The 21,840-nt window shown below is 39.7% G+C and overlaps 1 protein-coding gene across 2 annotated transcripts; it reads left to right on the top strand.

The window, feature by feature from the left end:
- The first annotated feature begins 444 nt into the window (after positions 1-444).
- On the top strand, positions 445-20,080 carry LOC143564141 (putative calcium-transporting ATPase 11, plasma membrane-type). 2 transcript variants are annotated; one of them, XR_013140799.1, is made up of 8 exons: positions 445-661; positions 12,764-12,818; positions 13,871-15,786; positions 16,712-16,867; positions 16,957-17,128; positions 18,568-18,866; positions 19,361-19,973; positions 20,014-20,032. XR_013140799.1 is itself a non-coding variant. In XM_077051507.1 (7 exons), the coding sequence occupies exons 1-7, from the start codon at positions 485-487 to the stop codon at positions 19,652-19,654; spliced, it is 3,069 nt and encodes a 1,022-aa protein (XP_076907622.1). In that variant the 5' UTR covers positions 445-484; the 3' UTR covers positions 19,655-20,080. The 2 variants fall into 2 exon arrangements, 1 of the variants encoding a protein (XP_076907622.1); XM_077051507.1 differs by having other exon boundaries at positions 19,361-20,080.
- The last annotated feature ends 1,760 nt before the right edge of the window (positions 20,081-21,840 follow it).

The raw sequence follows: 21,840 nt of genomic DNA, 5'->3' as shown, positions 1-21,840 counted from the left end.
GATTTTAATAATCTCAATGTTGACTTACTGCTCTGCTCTAACTCCAACTTAAGAAATATATCAAGACAGTCTCAATTTTCAACCTAATATCCTCTAACGATATTTTTCTAACAGAGTCTAATTCCGTTAGATTCTTACAACATGGATGCCAATGAGTCTTATTCCGTTAATTTTCAACCTAATAGCCGTACAAAGCCCTTAAACGTCTCCAGTTTCCAGTTCTAAAGAAAACTCACCCGTCCAAAGACGATACAATTTTTTTTAAGTTGAAGTATGAAATTAAAATATCTTATTTTAGTCTTTATTTTTTTCTATCAATGGGTGGCTTTGGCCAATTCTTTATTTCATTTCCTACATATTTCTTGTAGTTAAATGCGTGGGGCCCTGTCCTATTAATGCTTAAATCCTCCACTTGTATCCATCCGCTCGCATAAACTCCTCCGATTCCTTTCTCGCTCCGATCCTAGTCAACTCTCAGCCAGCAATGGTGGAAAGCTATCTATCGGAGGAGTTTCATGTTCCGCACAAGCATCCGTCGGAGGACGCCCTCCGCAACTGGCGGAAAGCCGTCACGCTCGTCAAAAACCACCGGCGAAGATTCCGGCATGTAGCTGACCTCAAAAGGAGATCTCTTCATAATGACAGACTGTCTGAAATCAAGGTTCACTTCCTCTTCCTTCACCTTCAAATGCACACTATATAGTCACTCGTGTTAGTTAGATCGATCACTAATTGGTTTTAGATCTGTGATTTGCTGTGTGTGAACAAAAATTAGTAAAGTTTTATCAGTTTGTTAGCTGAATGCAATTGTGAACTGGTCCTACTATCAATTGACGATAACATTGACTTATTTGGCCATTTTTTATTGGAGGGTGTTGAAAAGGCCTCTTTATCGACTTTCCCTTTATTTTCTTCCGTGCTTTCCTTTGTCATTAAAAATTAATGTCATTATGTATAGAAGTATTAACCGATAATAATCTCGGCATATACTTTAAATTGCCTAGAACGATCCCGATCATAGTTATAATAGATTTTACATTTTAATTTATATTTGATTTTTACTCCATTTCGTTACTATATTTCTTCATTTCGTCCTATTCATTATTATGAGAGAAAGTCAAGTGTAAATCTATGATAGGGCAACAGAAAATGAAATAAAGGATTATCATTGGTCAAAACTCAAAATGTAATAATAGATTATAAGAGGGGAATGGGCACCCATGGGTATTACCTATGCGCTAGTCAATCATGTACTGTCACATCATTTCTACCCTTAATTACCCACAAATCACAAAGTTACTAACAACACCTACCTACAAGTACCCTAGAACTTTATTAATTTATTTTAATTCGTAAATGGTCAACAGTGAATCAGTTTTGTGTGACAAACATTTGCCATAAAATGAAGCCATGCACCTACCCACATGGTGTGAGGTGGTGTTGCCATATGGTTTGGAATCCATACACCCTACCCACATGGATGCCCTTCCTCTCTAATAATTAGCTAATAGGTGATAATTTAAATTATTAAAATTCAGTCATTTTTATTTATGTTGTGGTCATATTTTGGTAGATATAGTTTCGGGAATAGGATCTCCTTCCCCAATAGTTAGTATACAACATATATGAACGAAATTAATATTTTTAATGCTCTCTGTTGGTAGATATAGTTTCGGGAATAGGATCTCCTTCCCCAATAGTTAGTATACAACATATATGAACGAAATTAATATTTTTAATGCTCTCTGTTATATTAATAACTACTTTGACAATGAATATTTCGTGATTAATATATGTTTATACACAAGTGGTAGACATTATTGAGGTAGCACAATAATTCATAATATTCTAAGATTTACCAATATAGAAAAGCCACCTAATTTTTGGGTCCATTATATGCTCCACTAATTTCTTTTATTAATTTACCACTTTTTTATCAATCAAATTATTTTAGGTTTGATCATTTGTTGTACCGGTTTCTTTATCATATAATTTCTTGAAAGTGATTTTAATAACGGATTCATGAGTTACCAAAAAAATCACTTCTACTTGTTTTAAGTTCATCTAGCTCGTTTGACGTGTTTTTCTTTGTTTATCCGTTTCAATCAATTAATCACCGATAAAACTTAAATCTTTTTGTTTTAAAAATGTTTTGCTTTTTTAAATTTTACATTTGTTTTTGTTTATGTAAAACATTTGTTAGAACTATTAGACTCAATGGTTCGCTTTCTTAATAGGGTTTGTCTTTTCTTTTTCATTTCTCATATGTGCGTTGCGCGAAATTCCATCCCTTTGGTTAAAACGAATCGTCAATGCACGTGGTTGGTTGGTGTTGACATGCATCAGAGGTGGAGGCGTTATGTGTCAGACCTTTCGTGTGCTCGAGGTGCTACAGTGGCATTTCATGTCTCCTCATACAGTGTCAGGAACACGTGTCGCGCTTATGTTGGCCTACGCCTGCGAGTGGGGGCGCGTGAGCGTAGGTCTGATTATTACTTGTTTCTCTTTCTCTCCCCTGGGCCTATAAAACCAAACCTTTTTGAACGGTTTTTTCTTCATCTCCATTGTCACTTTAGAGCTTTACTTGTCTTCTAACCCTTCGATTCAGAGCCTTTATCTTTGCTTCCGGATTCTGTGTTTAAACAATCGGATTGCTCTTATTCTGCAATCGCATGTCTCTTAACCCAGACACTACCGAGTCCCCCAGTAAAGGCCGTGTGAATTCGATGGTTATCTCTAACTTGAAGAAGACCGGCAAGGGTATTCGGTTTGCCGAGGCTTCGTCGGAGGAGGGGGGAAAGAATAAAACGGCGAAAAGATGGGACGAGATCCCCTGCAAGTTGAAACAGCCTGAGCTTGATAGTCTCATTGCTTCTCAGGGTTTTCTCCCTGAGTATGGTTGTCTGCTCCCGGCAGCCGGGCAGACGGCTGCGGATCCTCCTGCCGGCTATATCTCTCTATATTCTCATTTTTTTACTCACTGTAACCTTCGTCTTCCGATGACAAGGTTTATAGGTGCGCTCCTTCGATTTTATGGGATTCACATATCCCAAGTTCACCCTTTTGGGTTGGTGCGCATGACTCATTTTGAGTTTATGTGCAAAGCTCAGCGCGAAGAGCCTACTCCTCGCCGCTTTCAATATTTCTATAAACCAAAGGTTCAAGATTCTTGGTTTTCGTTTATTCCGCGCAGTCAGAAGGTTAAATGCTGTACTGTCACTTTTAAGAGCCTTCATGACTGGACTGAGAAGTTTTTCTACGTCAAGGCTGGTGTGATTCCAATCCGCATGACTATGCGCGCGATCACTTCTGCGCCCGCGGATGACAATGTCCTTAAGAACCCAACGGGCACATGGGTTAAGAAGTTATCTGCTGAACCATCCCCCGCCAAGAATATTTGCGAGGAAGCGCTGGTGGGGGTTGGTATGAGCAAGAGGTGGACTGACAGCGAGACTGAGCCTGTCATCCGTGTTGATGGCTCAGGTGGGTTGTTTGTTCATTGCATTAATTATGCGCGAGTATAATTCGTTTTGCTGATATCACTTGTCTTGTTTTATGCAGACAGCAAGGAATACATCCACGCCGCCTATGACAAGCATACGGAGGGTGGATATGCTGCGCTGAACCCTGGGGAAACCGCCTTTCCTGATCGTTTTGACGATATGTTTATTCCTGTTGACTTAGAGTTTTGCCTTGACAGCGATGTGCCTGGTAAGCCTTTGTATTTGTGCTTAGGCCCTTAGAATACCAAATTTGGTTTTATCATTTCTGTTGCGCGTATTGTAGATGCGCTCGCTAATTATGAGTTAGAGCCTGTGGAAGAAGAAGGGGAGGAGGCAGAAGCTGAAGCGCAAAAACTCAAGCGCAAGGCTAAAGGCAAAACTGGCGCAGGGGCACCAACAATGAAAATCATGAGTATACTTACCCAATCAGGTTGGATTTCAAGAGCACCAACAATGAAGCTGAGTATGAAGCCCTGCTGGCTGGTTTGCGCATCGCGCACAAGTTCGGAGTTAAAAAGCTAGAGGCTCATGTAGATTCATACCTAGCAGCACAAGTCAATGGCCTTTATGATGCCAATGAAAACACCATGCCTCTGTATATAGAGCAGGCGAAGAAACTCACCGAACAATTTGACTTTTTCAGAATCATACACATTCCGCGCAGTGAAAATAAGTCTGCCGACGCGCTAAGCAAGATGGCATCAACCAGCTTCGATCATTTTGGCAAAGATGTCAAGGTGGAAGTAACGAGCAACCCGTCAGTGGGAGCGAAGTCTGTTCTTGTAATTCATACAGCACCTTTATCATGGATAACTCCAATAATGGAATTCTTGAAGGAGGGAAAGGTACCAGACGATCGCGCACAGGCGAGGAAGATAAGACACAAGTCGCAGAACTACGAAATGCTCGATGGTACGTTATATCAACGCTCTTATCTTGGACCACTCATGAAATGCCTAGACGCTGAGGAAGCAAGCTATGTGATCATAGAGATACACGAAGGAATCTGTGGAATAAATGCTGGCCCGCGCATGGTGACCGCCAAGGCAATGAACGCAGGTTACTATTGGCCAGGCATGTACTTGGACGCGTTAAAAGAGATCCAAAAATGCAAAGCGTGTCAGAGATATGCGCCAAATACCATGCGGCCAAAGAACAACTTGATTCCGGTGACCTCTGCATGGCCTTTCCACAAGTGGGCAATCGATATTGTGGGTCCCTTACCACAAGAACCAGGGCGAGTAAAGTTTTTGGTAGTGGCAGTAGACTATTTCACAAAATGGGTTGAAGCCAAGCCACTGGCAAAAATCACAGCCGAGGCAATGAAGCAATTTATTTGGAGCCACATCGTATGCCGTTTTGGCCTGCCCATGGAAATCGTGAGCGACAATGGCAAACAATTCACTGACAGGAAGATATCCAGTTGGTTCAAGGAATTGCATATCAATCAGGTCTTCACTTCAGTATACCACCCTCAAGGGAATGGCCAAGTGGAACGCGCGAACCAAAGCTTGCTGAATGGGCTGAAGAAAAGGTTGGAGGGAGAGTCCCATGCATGGGTCGAGGAGTTACCTAATGTCCTGTGGGCGCACAGGACATTAAGCAAAACCAGCAATGGCGAGTCCCCGTTCAGCCTAACCTATGGAACGGAGGCTATGATTCCAGCAGAGATTGGATGCCCATCCTATAGAGTGCTCATGATGAGTAAGATGGATAACGAGCAAGAAAGGAGGTTGGATCTCAATTTACTTGAGGGACGCAGAGAGGCGGCTATCATCAGTGAAGCCAAATACAAGAAAAAGCTAGAAAAATACTACAATCAGCGCGTGAAAGAATGCCACTTCAAGAAGAATGATTTTGTCCTTCGGAACAATGAAGCTAGTCGCGCAATACCCCCGGGAAAGATGTCTCCCACCTGGGAGGGACCTTATCAAGTTTCGGAAGAATTGGGAAAAGGCGCATACGCTTTAAAAGATTTAAATGGAAAGAAGATCCCGCGCACATGGAACGCAGCACAACTTAGAAAATGTTTCATGTAAAAGTTGTCAAGTTTGTAATCAAGGCTTTTTAAGCCATTATGAATAATGATACGCTCTATTTTTTCTTAATATGCGTTCTATTACCTTTTGCATACATGTTTCACACTTCCCTTTATTAATTTTGAGCAATATGACAACATTGTATTGACATCAAACTAAAAATAAAACGAAGTAAAACATACATGCGCGAGCTTCAAGCTCAGACGCGTTAACGAGTTTTAACTCTAAAACGTCAGGGCCTTAGCCCAATAATATGAGCCTTAGCTCAAATTACTCATAGCATCCATCCTACGTATTGCGCAGCTGGACCATAAAAATACCTAAGCACAACTAAGGCAAAGCACATGCCAAAGCATAGTTGTTAAGGTCTCAGGTCGGGGCCGCGCATGGGATTATAATGGATATAGGCAGAGTAACACATACTGACACGTAAAGGCTAAAAAACTCATTCATAATTCCCTATAATAAATGCACGATAACGTCGCGCAAAAGAGGAATAATGAAATGCCAAGGCACGTGTCAGCATATTCAGAATATCGCAAAATAACTTGAAATATGACAACTGTTAAGGATTAAGTAAAAATAATTTCCTTACAACCTTGTTCAAGTTTCAATGTGTAAGCATACCTTATATTCAACAAGCACACACATGCAATATAAAGAGATGAATTGGGAATGCGCAAGATGCGAATAAGGGAAAAACAAAATTTCATTCCGAAACATAGAAGTTTACAAATTTATAAATGATGAGGTAAAAACTACAAACACAAAAAAAAAAAAAAACAAGAAGGGCTTTTCAAGTCTCTATGTTAATATCAGCCTCTTCATCTTCCTCATCATTATTTCCTCCCTCAGCATCTGGCGCAGCCCGCTCCTCGTCATCTCCAAACTTACCATAATCAAGCTGTTCGTCTTGAATATAGTCGTCTTCTGTCATGATAGCGTCAGGAGTAGGTCCTTTGGCCACGCCAGAGCCGCTGGCAGAGGTAGCGTTGCCCGCACCATCATCATTGCCACCAGTCCCTTCACATTCATCAAGTAATTTCTTTAAAGCGCCAAGATCGGGCTGGTCAGCAAGCGCGGCTATTTGCAAGTCACAAGGAACAGTATAAGTACAAAAGATTATGAAAATAAGTCAAGTAAACTCATTAAGGTTAAAATACCTGCTCAAGGATGGGAATTGGAGTATTCAAGTACTTCTCCCCCACCTCAGCCATGTCAGCGCAGACAGCGTCGAGCTGATAAGGGTAGTCGGATGGATTCTTCTTTAGCATGCCATATTCATAACCATCCTTAAACCCCTCAGCCCGACCCACCAAGCGCGACGCCGCATTACAGTCCATCACAAGGGTCTGAAACTCGTCTGAGTATTTCATGGCATAAGCACAACGAGTCACACCCTGTGAAATCAGCCATTGACGGTCCTGCGCGAGGGAAGAAACAGACGTCTCAAGAGCAGGGATTTGAGAGTTTAACAACTTAACAGCTTCCTTGGCTTGTTTTAGCTCTTCTTTGTCAGACGCTGCTGCCGCCAAGGCTTCATTCTTTTCCGCTCGCGCAGCATCGAGCTCTTTCTTCAGGCGCGCAACCTCACTTTCCAATAAAGATTTTTCAATATTAACCTGCGCAATAGTTTGGTCATGCGCCTCCACTGCCAACTCCAGGTCACGCGCTCGACGCGCGTACTTGGCCGCATCTGCCTCTGCCACTTGCAGTTTCTCCCGCGCAGCTTGCAGCTCAAGCCCGCGCTTCACAAAAGCAGCGTTGGAACTTGCCCGGTTCTCGCTAAGTTCTGCTTGGAGTTTCTCAGCTTTCTCTCGGGCATCAGAAAGATTCCAAGCAGAAATCTTAGCCTCTTGCTTGGCCTCCGCAAGGGCATCATGTACCTTTATATAATCATTGCGAAGCTCTTGGGAGGCAGCAAAAAACGCATACCCAGCAAAAAGGTGGTCATTAAGCAAATCCACGCGAACGCGGTCCTCTTGAAACCTCCTTTTAGCTGGAGGAACAGAGTGAGCCCAAAAGTCTTCACATACGCCCAAGGATTGGAATGAGCTCTCTTCAGTGATACTCCAGCTCGGGCGGTATATGTGATCGGCTCCCTACAAACACAAAGCAACGCAAAGAAACGTTTTAGTTATCTAAACACTAATTTGGAAGTCTGCACAGCGGAGCAAAATAAACTTATACCTGGGGAGAACCGGCAGAAAGATTAACGCCAGCTGATGAGCTCCTGCCTGCCACATGAGAAAAAGACTGCGCCACGAAATCTCGTGGCGCTATAGGGCTTACGCGGCCACCATCAGAATTTTCAAAATTAACCTCCTCATCATCCTCTATAACAGGTCTCTTCTCCTGCGACTTGGAAGAATCAAAAATAGTCTCACGAGGAGGGCTGCGCGCAGGAGGAGGTGAGGGAGGTCTTGACGCTGTTAGAGCAGCGCGAAAAATAGTCTCCTGCTCCTTAGTGATCCCAATGAGGGGAGATTCAGTACTTGTTGGAGCAGGAGCAGAACTGACGGCGCCAGCGCTAGCAGTGCCACCAGCAGCTTGTGTGCCAGCTATAATTCCTATGAAAAAACCAACAAGGAGAAATGATTCATGACTTGAACTACAGGAAAAAATCAGACAATCAAAGCGCAATAAATACCTTGGCGCACCGCAGTCCGCGAATTAAGCATCGCCATGAAGTCCATTTTCCCCCTTTTTGAGGGCAAAACAGAGGACTTCAAAACAACCTTCGGCATAGCCTTGGCACCTTGCTGCGCCTGAGGTTGAGCCACCAACGTTGCCGGCTCTACAAACATTTGAGTGAACAAAGCTTCATTAATAACTCTATCGGAATCACGCTCATAAAACCACAAAATATAAACAAAGTATACCTGTTGGAGAAGACGAAACAGGGGCGCAGCACCGCTTCCCTTGTCCGCCGCGCGCAGAGATGAGGTGGCAGCACCATACCTCGTGTGGACTGGAGGATTGCCCACACCTTGAGGCGAAGAAGACGAGGAAAATTTGGAAGTAAAACCCTTGGTTTTCTCAAGTCCCTTCACTTGAGTAGGAGGAAGATTCTGGGCAACAGAGGCATCATCTTTTTTCTGTTTTTTACTGGCCCCTGCGCCAGTTTTGCCTTTAGCCTTGCGCTTGAGTTTTTGCGCTTCAGCTTCTGCCTCCTCCCCTTCTTCTTCCACAGGCTCTAACTCATAATTAGCGAGCGCATCTACAATACGCGCAACAGAAATGATAAAACCAAATTTGGTATTCTAAGGGCCTAAGCACAAATACAAAGGCTTACCAGGCACATCGCTGTCAAGGCAAAACTCTAAGTCAACAGGAATAAACATATCGTCAAAACGATCAGGAAAGGCGGTTTCCCCAGGGTTCAGCGCAGCAGATCCACCCTCCGTATGCTCGTCATAGGCGGCGTGGATGTATTCCTTGCTGTCTGCATAAAACAAGACAAGTGATATCAGCAAAACGAATTATACTCGCGCATAATTAATGCAATGAACAAACAACCCACCTGAGCCATCAACACGGATGACAGGCTCAGTCTCGCTGTCAGTCCACCTCTTGCTCATACCAACCCCCACCAGCGCTTCCTCGCAAATATTCTTGGCGGGGGATGGTTCAGCAGATAACTTCTTAACCCATGTGCCCGTTGGGTTCTTAAGGACATTGTCATCCGCGGGCGCAGAAGTGATCGCGCGCATAGTCATGCGGATTGGAATCACACCAGCCTTGACGTAGAAAAACTTCTCAGTCCAGTCATGAAGGCTCTTAAAAGTGACAGTAAAGCATTTAACCTTCTGACTGCGCGGAATAAACGAAAACCAAGAATCTTGAACCTTTGGTTTATAGAAATATTGAAAGCGGCGAGGAGTAGGCTCTTCGCGCTGAGCTTTGCACATAAACTCAAAATGAGTCATGCGCACCAACCCAAAAGGGTGAACTTGGGATATGTGAATCCCATAAAATCGAAGGAGCGCACCTATAAACCTTGTCATCGGAAGACGAAGGTTACAGTGAGTAAAAAAATGAGAATATAGAGAGATATAGCCGGCAGGAGGATCCGCAGCCGTCTGCCCGGCTGCCGGGAGCAGACAACCATACTCAGGGAGAAAACCCTGAGAAGCAATGAGACTATCAAGCTCAGGCTGTTTCAACTTGCAGGGGATCTCGTCCCATCTTTTCGCCGTTTTATTCTTTCCCCCCTCCTCCGACGAAGCCTCGGCAACCCGAATACCCTTGCTGGTCTTCTTCAAGTTAGAGATAACCATCGACTTCACACGGCCTTTACTGGGGGACTCGGTAGTGTCTGGGTTAAGAGACATGCGATTGCAGAATAAGAGCAATCCGATTGTTTAAACACAGAATCCGGAAGCAAAGATAAAGGCTCTGAATCGAAGGGTTAGAAGACAAGTAAAGCTCTAAAGTGACAATGGAGATGAAGAAAAAACCGTTCAAAAAGGTTTGGTTTTATAGGCCCAGGGGAGAGAAAGAGAAACAAGTAATAATCAGACCTACGCTCACGCGCCCCCACTCGCAGGCGTAGGCCAACATAAGCGCGACACGTGTTCCTGACACTGTATGAGGAGACATGAATGGCCACTGTAGCACCTCGAGCACACGAAAGGTCTGACACATAACGCCTCCACCTCTGATGCATGTCAACACCAACCAACCACGTGCATTGACGATTCGTTTTAACCAAAGGGATGGAATTTCGCGCAACGCACATATGAGAAATGAAAAAGAAAAGACAAACCCTATTAAGAAAGCGAACCATTGAGTCTAATATCTCCCTTACCTCGCTCGCGCGAGAAAAGAAACACATTAGACTGGGGGGCTTGAAGGGGTATGCACTCGCCCCAACATCGAGCGGGGCGGGTCAACCCATAAAGTACGGATAAGAAGTTTGAAATCAAGATATCACGAAGACACAAAGCCGAAACCTATGCGCAAGCGCACGAAACACCTGTGCGTGGCGCATATCGCATATGCACACAGCGCGCACACTCAGTGTGAGAATAAGAGAAGACCCCGCGCATCCCCAGGATAGGCGCATAAATGAGACAATAATCTAATCCAAATCAGGATAAGGACAACCGTGATTGTGCTCATCAGACAACCTTCCAGAAGGTATCTTTTAAGGAATAAAGAATGTGCTGAGGTTGACAGCTGCCAATGAATGGTGGACAACTCAGCAAAGCCCATGTGCTACCACGTGATGGCACATGGGTCAGGTGAAATACCTTGGTCAGAGAATAATCAATGAAAGAGCACCAGGTGTCCTAAATACACGTGGCGCGAAGCAATAGGGGAGGCTAAAAAGGCCCTAATTGGGTCTGAGCCAAATCATTGGAAACCCTAGCACTATAAATACTAGGCCGCCTCCACAGTTGGGGGCAGGCAAGAAAATATATTCTAAGTCCTTTACTCATTTTCACATCCTGATTATCCTCTCCTACAATATCTGATTCTCACACCGGAGGGTTACCCCAAAGAGGACCCCTCTGTCCCTTTCTGAGGGGTAAGCTCACGGTGCTGTTCGTTTTGTAGGTGGAAGAACTCGTATCTCGGAAAACCATCGGTGATATAGCACACTCATACCCGAGGAACGTTGATCGTATACAAGTAAGTCGATACACGCTTCTTCAGTTACTGATTAATTTGAAAAGCCCAAAAGGTAATCAAAGAAAAAAAAGTAGGAATATGTTTAAAGTTCTTGGCTCATGTCAGCAAATACGCGTTAAAATAGCGTTAAATATTTTGAGTCTATTTTCTCATTCGTCTCGGCCCCTTGAATTTTCGAGAATTCTTTAGGCCAGTATATCTATCAAATTTTGAGAACTTATTTTTATCTATAATTTAAATTTTAATCATTATGTATTGTATGTACTTTTAGAGTAAGTAATATTTTGAGGGCTATTTTTCACTCGTCTCGGCCCCTTGAATTTTCAGGAATTCTCCAGGCCAGCATAATAATATGTAACATTCAAATTTATAATCTCTTGGTTACCAGTGAATAATATCTTTTTTTTGAACGGTACCAGTGAATAATATCTCGCTATCAACTTTGCTCATTGTCGTGCTTATCATGGAATCCATAGAAAAAAAAAAAGAAAACATCAATGTCTCAATATCGTTGTTTTCTTGAACTTGTTCAAAATATAATTAGAGATCTAGTCAATTTCTGTGTACATTTTTTTAATATTCTTTTCTTTGTTTTTTTGTGTGACGGTATAGGGTTTTTTATTTTTATTTTAATAAGAAAAAAAACGAATCTTTATTGTTAAAGTCAAATGGTTCAAATTATTATATTCGCAACACCCTTTTATAGATATAATATTTTCGGCATGGTTTCTTGCAAGTTGCACTGGGACCCACCAGCTACGGAGAGAATTTATATACCTTGATCGAGTCGAAATAAAAATGTCCGTAGGCTCTAACGAGTAAGAAATATATAAGCTAATAACCTAAATTTTATCCAATGAATTATGAATAAAAAAAAATTTAAGCCCGATAATTTTAAGTAAATAAGAATTATTATATTTATATATTGCACCCCGGCCGAGGGTGCGGCTCGCACACCCTTAAGACCGGTCATGCCATCCGCACCAGCATCTGGACCCATAATGTGGGGCAAAAACTAGTTTTTTTTTCTTCAAAACTTAAAAAAGATTTTACCCTTTCTTTCTCTGGATAGAATTTGGTAGAACTGATCCATCATATGTATTGAATTTTCATATTGTCACATGCTGACATCAACAACCATCCCAAATGGTCCATTTGTTATTTTCATGACTTATGTTTATGTATATGAGAAGTTTCCTAGAAATTTCCTTCACTTTGAGCACCACTAACATGGTCTTGTCACATTCAACTATATTAGTTGATTCGGTTACAGAAAATGCAGAAAGTGAGTTGGAAAAGTAAGTGGACAGGGGTGCATCAAAACTTTAATATTCTGAGATTTGTTTTAATTGTATTTTGTTTTATTTTATGTTCCAAAAATGGTTATAAAATACCTTTAATAGTTGTTAAGTGATTTTAATAATTAATAGTGATAGTGCCGATGTTGAATAAAATAAATTTAAGAAATAAAGATTTCAATACGTTTGATTCGTCAGTTCACTCTAGTTTACTTTTTGGTTTTTACTAATCCTAACTAACAAACTAGTATGTTCTCTCATTTCTTTCATGTCTCACCTTTGTCAGGATAGTCTTCGGGTTACCTTCCTGGCTATGAGAGCAGCATTGCGGTTTATTGATGGTATGCTACGTTGCAACACCTGCATTTTTATGACTCAATACAGATTTTTTACTGCAGAGATTGGTCCAACTTTTTCAAATATTGAACACGTGGACATGATACCCAACTTGCGTAATATCAGACATAAATTATTTATTTACGTAAATCACAACTACACTTAAAAACATGGTAGTTTAAGTCTCTATATTTTGTAACCACAGCCACAACCGGCATTTCTCAAATGTTATGATTAACAACTTATTAGCTAATGCTAAATGAGTATACATGATAACATACATGAGTGATCACGTCAACATTAATTCACAACTCACCCTGGCATACCATACACCGATCAAATAGGATAACCTTACTAATACTCCAGGGCTAAATCACAGATACAATCGAATTTCATGACACCACATAAAATCCATACATGTACGTTCTTCGCCCATAGGATTCTCGATTTCTTGAGTTCTTCCCCTTGTTGACTTCCTGAAGTCAATATTTCCACACCTATTATACAAGTCTTAAGCATATCAACAACTCATATCACCACTAGTTGATCATTCCAACTGATTCCAACCATAATCAACTTTTAAGACATCTATAATGGCTGTTGGGGCTCATATCAATACCTTAACACCTACATTCAGCTTTAAGTCCTTTATCCCAAATCTTGGCATATGGTCACTGTGCATATGTTTACTTCAACTGAAGATACATCCTACAACTTGCCAGACTCTATTAGTTACATAAGTTAACATCTTCTAAACCCAATTGCACTAGTATAGTCTAGTAAACAACATAATTAACTTTAATCATAAACTGATCTTTGTTTATTTGAGTCTAAATACTTTCATATGATACGCCCAAATGCCGGATATTACATTCGTATATACATATGTAAAGCTGTATAAGTTAGAAGGCAAGTTCACTTGTTGTATAACATTTGGACTCCCATTATAATGTTTTCTTTTATGCAAATTTAAAGTCATTCACTTATTAAAGATGTCATGTTTCTTGAATTATACATTCCTATATATGATCTTAATACCTGAAAACTACATTCACAGCTGGTCATTCTGCAAACCACCATCCCGAAGAAGCAAAAGCTTCCGACTTCCACAATGATCCAGACAAACTTGCATCCATGGTTCAAAACTACCATGTGAAAATCTTAAGATCCCTTGGTGGAGTCAAAGGAGTTGCAGAAGCAGTACAAGTCAATATAGATGAAGGAGTCAAGTCAACAGAGTTGACCAGTAGACAAGAAACTTATGGTGCCAACAAATACACTGAAAAACCCTCTAAAAGCTTCTTCATGTTTGTATGGGAAGCTCTTCATGATCTAACCCTAATCATCCTTATGGTTTGTGGTGTCGTATCAATTGGTGTCGGCCTCGCAACCGAAGGCTTTCCAGATGGATTATATGATGGGTTAGGAATATTATTAAGTATTTTATTAGTGGTTACAGTTACTGCTGTTAGTGACTACAGACAATCTTTACAGTTTAAAGATTTAGACAAAGAGAAGAAAAAGATATCGTGTCAAGTAACGCGTGATGGGTGTCGAAAAAAGGTCTCAATTTATGACTTAGTTGTTGGAGATATTGTTCATTTATCCATTGGTGATCAAGTTCCTGCTGATGGTATATTCATATCCGGTTACAGTTTGTTAATCGATGAATCGAGTTTAACCGGTGAAAGTGAAGCTGTGCATATAGACGAGAAAAAACCGTTTATTCTCGGTGGGACCAAAGTGCAAGACGGCTCGGCCAAAATGCTCGTTGCAGCGGTCGGTACGCGAACCGAATGGGGAAAGTTAATGGAAACGTTAAGTGACGAAGGGGAAACCGAGACCCCATTGCAAGTGAAGTTAAACGGTGTGGCTACGATTATTGGTAAGATCGGGTTAGTGTTTGCAGTGTTGACCTTTCTCGTGTTGATTGTGAGGTTTCTTGTGGACAAAGCGATGCGAAATGATTTTTCGAGCTGGACTATGAGTGATGCGTTGAGTATTCTTGACTATTTTGCGACTGCGGTTACAATTATTGTGGTCGCAGTACCAGAAGGATTACCGTTAGCTGTAACGTTAAGTCTTGCATTTGCAATGAAGAAATTGATGGATGATAAAGCACTCGTGAGACATTTATCCGCTTGTGAAACTATGGGTTCGTCTACTTGCATATGCACGGATAAAACCGGGACTTTAACAACCAATCATATGGTGGTTGATAAAATATGGGTATCTGGTCAAACACAAGTTGTTAAAGAACGTGTACCGTTACACGAAAACGTGTCAACCGTTCTTTTACAGTGTATATTTGAATGTACAGGGTCTGAAGTGGTCAAAGGTGCAAATGGTCAAACTTCCATTTTGGGCACTCCAACTGAATCAGCAATATTGGAATTTGGTTTGCTTTTAGGTGGTGATTTTGGTGCCGTTCGTAGTGAGATTACACTACTAAAAATGGAGCCGTTTAATTCTAAAAAAAAGAATATGTCGGTTATTACCCGCTTACCTAACGGGCAAATACGTGCATTCTGCAAAGGTGCATCAGAAATAGTATTGCAAATTTGTGACAAGATTATAGATGAGAGTCTAGAACCGGTTGAAATGACTGAAGAGAAAGCAAAGGCCGTTACAAAAGTGATTAACGAGTTTGCGGATCAGGCTTTAAGAACTCTTTGTTTGGCTTATGTTGATGTGGAAGGTGAGTTTGATATGCAAAAAGACATTCCTGCCTTTGGATATACTTTGATTGCGGTTGTGGGTATTAAGGATCCGCTTAGACCAGGGGTAAACGAGGCGGTTAAGACGTGTTTGGATGCTGGTATTACTGTGCGTATGGTCACGGGTGATAATATAAATACGGCTAGAGCCATTGCGAAAGAATGTGGTATACTTACTAATGGTGTTGCTATTGAAGGACCCGAATTTAGAAATAAAACTGATCAAGAAAAGAGGAGACTTGCACCATTGATTCAGGTACAACACATTAATATATCACACAAATAATTAAAAGTATTTATGATGGAAACTGGATTATAGATGTAGCAATTTTGACCCATTTACAGAATGGGTCAATTCGGTCTGTGTTTTGTCTCTAACGGGTTTAAAATATTCAAAATTGGTTGAATGTGCTAAAAGGCCCAAGTCTATTTTAAAGCATACAACCTCCTGCATCATTAAAAATTTTGGTAGTTATATTAACTTATATTGTTTTTCTGTAATAACCTTAACTTTTTCCAAGAAAGACAACTAAGTGCTAGCAACCCAATCAACCCGTTTGCACCTGTTCTAGAAAGTAACCCGTTTTCAACTTGAATCCATTTTGAAAAGGAGGTTAGTGGGTCTAACTGACCCATTTGCACCAGTACTAGAAAGTAACCTGTTTTCAGCCTGAATCCATTTTGACAAGAAAAAAGATTGAGTGGGTCAGACTGACCCGTTTGCACCCGTTCTAGAAGTTAAACCCGTTTTCTACCCAAATCCATTTTAACAAAAGGAGTTTGTGGGTCAGCCCGACCCGTTTGAACCTTACTAGAAAGTAACTCGTTTTCAACTTGAATCCATTTAAACAAAATAGGTTTGTTGGTCAGACTGACTTGTTTGCACTCTGTAGTCTGTACTAGAAAGTAACCCATTTTCAACCCGAATCAATTTTGACAAAAAGGGATTAGTGGGCCAGACCGACCCATTTGCACCCATGCTAGAAAGTAATCATTTTCCAACCTGAATCCATTTTGACAAAAAAATGGTTCTGGGTCAGCTCGGCCTGTCTGCATTCATACTATAAAGTAACCTATTTTCAACCCGAATCCATTTTGACAAACAACGGGTTAACGGGTCAGCCCAACCGAGTCATCTAACTGCCTATACTGAACTTTTACATGCTTTTCCACATGTGCAGGTCATGGCCAGATCATCACCAACAGACAAGTTGGAGTTGGTTAAGAACTTGAGGGCTTTATCCGAGGTAGTTGCAGTCACTGGTGATGGGACAAACGATGCACCCGCGTTGCACGAATCTGATATTGGATTTGCAATGGGGATAGCAGGAACAGAGGTTTGTAACTTGGCATCTCTTATTTTCTGTTTCAAATAATTCCGATATTAAATTCTGAATCTGGTACGTCACGTGTCATGCATCCATAGGTTGCTAAAGAACAAGCTGATGTCATTGTTATGGATGATGATTTTGCAACAATTGTTAAAGTAGCCAAATGGGGGCGTGCAGTTTACATAAACATTCAAAAGTTTGTGCAGTTTCAGTTAACAGTGAATATAGTTGCTTTGATGATAAACTTTGTTTCTGCATGCATCACAGGTGCGTTTTTCTTTATCTGCATGAAACCGAAAAACCGATCTGTTATCAGGAAAGACGAAATAACTGAACCCAAACAAAAACCGACGCTTTGGTTTTATATTTTGGTAAAAACCGAATTTTGGTTTTGCATGTAAATATGACAGGAAAAAACCGAACTGAACCAAATTTGTGGATTTTCATTATTTACTTGCATTTAAAAGAATTTAACAGATAGTGTAACCAAAATGCTTTAGCCCAAATGTATAATAATCAATTAATTATTGATTAACAAAAAGATTTAAAACTAAATTCATTATTGTTTGTAAAAACTGAATTTCGGTTTGCTTTTGCTTGCAAGTAAAACAGAAAAATCAATCAATCAATCAAGCCCTGTATATTCCTAGGCAAGTCTTTCCTCTATCCGTGAGAATAGAGAGGCTGCTTACAGAGAGACCCCCGGCTCATAAAGCTACATACAGGTAAACATAGTAAACATACATCCTACAAGCAAAGACACTTAGCAATACATAGATAGCAAACTACCAAAAGCAAGGAATCTGTAACCTACTAAGAATACTAAGAATAGGGCATAAGAATCAAAAAGCAGCATCAAACAAACTATATACATAAACCACAAGGAGCCAGGCTAGACAATTAGACCCTAAATACAGAAAGCTAACAAGGTACTTTCCCCTAGAAGTCGCTAACCTTAATCCTACGTCTCCACGAATCTCTATCCTGGACCATGTCCTCAGAGAGTTGCAACTCTGTCAAGTCATGTCTAATTCTCTCATCCCAAGTCAATTTAGGCCTGCCTCGACTCCTCTTCCCTTTCACAATGAAGCTTTCCACTACTCTAACTGGTGTTGTTGTCAATCTCCTCTTCACATGCCCAAACCATCTCAATCTCCCTTCCTTGATTTTCTCTGATATGCTAACTATTCCTAACCTTTCCCTAAAGACCTCATTTCTAATCCTATCTAATCTAGTGTGTCCGCACATCCACCTCAGCATCCTCATCTCTGTGACCTCCATCTTGCGCGCCTGTGTCTTCTTTATGGCCCAACAGTCAACCGAACCAAATTTATAGAATTTCATTTTTTTTCTTTTAAATTGGTTAATTATTTAAAAGAATGTAATAAATAGCATAACCTAAATACTTTAGCTCAAATGTATAATAATCAATTAATTTTAATTATTAATTATAAAATGATTTAGGCCAAAGCTCATCATTGCGGGCCGAATTTCTTTTTGCCCTAAAATTTCATGCCCAAATGGTAAAACCGAAAAAAAAACTAACTGAATGATTTTCAAAAACTCATAAACGGAATTTTTGGTTTTTGGTTTGGTTCGCTACTCAAACCGATTCATGCACACCCGTAATGCATGGGCCAGATAAATGATCAACAATTCGTGTGGTGTTAAGTTGACCTGAAACACTTTTGTGTGTTGTTTTTCAGGGTCTGCTCCTTTAACTGCTGTGCAATTGCTATGGGTGAACCTGATCATGGACACTTTGGGTGCGTTAGCACTGGCTACTGAACCGCCAAATGACGGGCTAATGAAGAGACAGCCGGTTTTGCGAACCGAAAGTTTCATCACAAAGACTATGTGGAGGAATATTATTGGTCAAAGTGTTTACCAGATGGCTATTCTATTTGTGTTGAATTTTGCTGGAAAGCCCATTCTGAATTTGCATGGAGATAATGCAACTGCTATTCTCAATACTTTCATATTCAACACCTTTGTTTTCTGTCAGGTATAGTTTTATAATTTAAAAGGTCCAGAAACTGTTTTGAGTTACTATATTTTACCCCTTGTACTAAAGGGGTTGTGTTTAGTTTGACCCATTTAATTAAAATGGTTGACTGACCACCCGTTTGACTCATTTATCTTAATGGGTTAAACAGGTCGGTTACACGATTTTAGTGTCTTTGACACGGATTTAATAGTTCAACCCGTGAGCCTGACACAGTTGACACCCTAAAAAGCAGCTTATATAGATGAAAGTTGTCCAAAATGCTCTTTTAATTCATAAACCTTTGAAATAAGTTTATTTCAAAAATTTTTTTAAGTGTTTGTAATTGAAAACCAATAAAGTTACAGATCAAAATAGTTGATACTTGATATGAAGTATAATACTCAAATGCATAAAGACCTCATAAATTGCTCTATTAAATTATACTTGTAACAATAAGATGATATAAAATATATTTTAATAAAAAAATATTTTTCGGCACATTTTTTTTGTAGGTATTTAACGAAGTAAACAGCCGAGATATCAACGAGATAAACATTTTCCGTGGAATGTTGAGCAGTTGGGTCTTCATCGGTGTGATGTTCTCGACTGTTGTTTTCCAAATCATCATCGTCGAGTTTCTTGGTACTTTTGCAAGCACTGTGCCCCTAGATTGGGACCTGTGGTTGCTCAGCATTGCAATAGGTTTTGTGAGCATGCCCATTGCAGTTGTTTTGAAGTGCATTCCTGTCGAAAAACCTCATGATGGTTATGTGAGACTCGCTGGTGGTCCAGAAGAAAATGTTTGATGAAATGTGAAAGAGAACACAACCTTGCTTCGATTTGTCATGGCATGAAAATGTAACTTCTGAATCATTGTCTGTGTAGGTTTTTTTCTTTTTAAACGGCAACTCACACACTCTCTAACTCTACTCCTACAACTTCTTTTGATAACCAAGAGACTTGAACCCTCGACATTTGGAAGTTGGATAGATGTGAGGGAGAGAAAAAAACTATATATGCGGGTGAACCGCTGAACCATTGATGTTATGAGCCGGCCGTGCATCGGTCGTTTATTGTATGTGATTATACTTTCCCATTGATACATCCATTGTAATAAATTAAAAAGTAAAAACACTATTTCTACTTTCTAGCACCAAGAAAGTAGAAGAAAAGTGGTATAAAAAAGTAGCATTTGAATAATAAACAAGGGAGTTGAGTAGTTTACAATTGCATTGAAACATATTTCACTAAAACAAGGATTAAAAATTGTGTCACTATTCAAAGAGTTTGTCACTTCTCATTTGATTAAACTTTTCTTAATCAATATTCCTTTCTGTTTTCTCTTTTGACATTTTCTTAAGTGTTAAGTTCTTTTTGATGGTTTATAAAACTTTGTGGTTTTAGACAATAAGTTCTTAAAAAATTGTAATATAGTCCATCAGTTGGACTATCTATTTATGGTCGATAGATAACATCAATTGCGAGGCTGATGCTTCTTGTTGATCGCATTTGTAAGTTATACTTCAGACATTAGGCACTAAACCCGACCATGAATTCCCATTTCAACCGATCACCAAGATATATGGTAGTGTCTATACATGTTCGTTATGTAGCATCACTCGTAAATCCATTGTATGTTCTACAAGCTTCATGTGAGATGGTGAGAGCTTGTTTGAGTTAAGGTCGATCGATACACTACACCTTTGTAATGTTATCAGTACATCAATGGCTTTTTCTTGACTTTGGGAGAGCTTTTGTAGTTAAACATGAAGAGAGCCCGAGAGGAGTAGATTATATACATAGAGCATTTATATTTTTATTTACTTCACATGTTTATATTTAATTATCTTTTAACTTGTTATGTGAATAACACAATTACATATAAGTGATTTAAGTTCAATAAGTTTCAAGCAATGAACCTTTTTATAAAAGTGAGTGATTTTTGTAAATTTTATTTAACTTTGAAATAAATTGGCAATTAAAGAAATATATATAACTTTTAAACAAGTAAAACGGATAAATCACAATATTTATTTTATATTCACCTTTTTATTTGTTACTAATTAATCCTTATAAATTGTTAGATACATATAGAGATGACAATGAGACAGGCATCGATACTTTTGATTAATGACCGTGTTGATTAATTAATCCTCATATAAGATTGTAAAACAATGTGTTGATTAATTAATCCTCATATAAGATTGTAAAACAATGTTTCATATGAAACATGGCTCAATACCATGTTGATTAATTACCCATAGGGCAAGAGGCATAACCACGTATGGGTAATGGGTATGCTCATGGGTCATGAGTTTGTTAAAAAACACCGGCCCATTGTAGATTCTCAAATACATTTCAATACATTTCTTACTATCTTAATACTTATATAATTATATCACACAAAGAAATTAAAAATATGAAAACTAAAATTAGTAAATTAGTAGATTATTCTATCATTAAAAACAAAAGAACATAAAAATAAAAAGAAAACATAAATCGTATGTTACTTTCGAGTAATCAAGTCAGGCATCACTTGATATCATCCCCGTTCTATACTTACGAATTTTCTTAAAAGCTAATCTCATACCTAATCACATATCATATATCCAATTACCCATCTTATTACCCGTCACAAATGTTTCCGGCTCTTTTCGTCGTCCATTCCAAATATATTTTTATCAAACCAATTCCTAATTATTATATATAACAACTACCAAGTTTGGTGCCGATAAGTCCCAATTAGGCCACTTGGAGACACCTTATTGGTCATTGACATTTTTTTTGTTTTAGTTATGGTACTATAACAAACATAACAGAAACCGACCGCATTCGCATAAACTCACAACCTCAACGTCCGAGACCGACAACTCTCAAGTTTTACCAACGTCCGAGTTTACCAACCGAAGCCACCCTATTCGTCCACCTCAATTTTTTATATATTTTCCCGTTTTTTAGCTCCGGTAGTATAACGAAAGTAACCGAAACCGAC

Source organism: Bidens hawaiensis, unplaced genomic scaffold (genome assembly GCF_021521415.1).
Source record: "Bidens hawaiensis isolate Kalapana, Puna unplaced genomic scaffold, B.hawaiensis_p1.1 tig00021821_1, whole genome shotgun sequence".
NCBI lineage: Eukaryota > Viridiplantae > Streptophyta > Magnoliopsida > Asterales > Asteraceae > Bidens > Bidens hawaiensis.
This window is presented reverse-complemented; position numbering and strand designations above follow the sequence as displayed.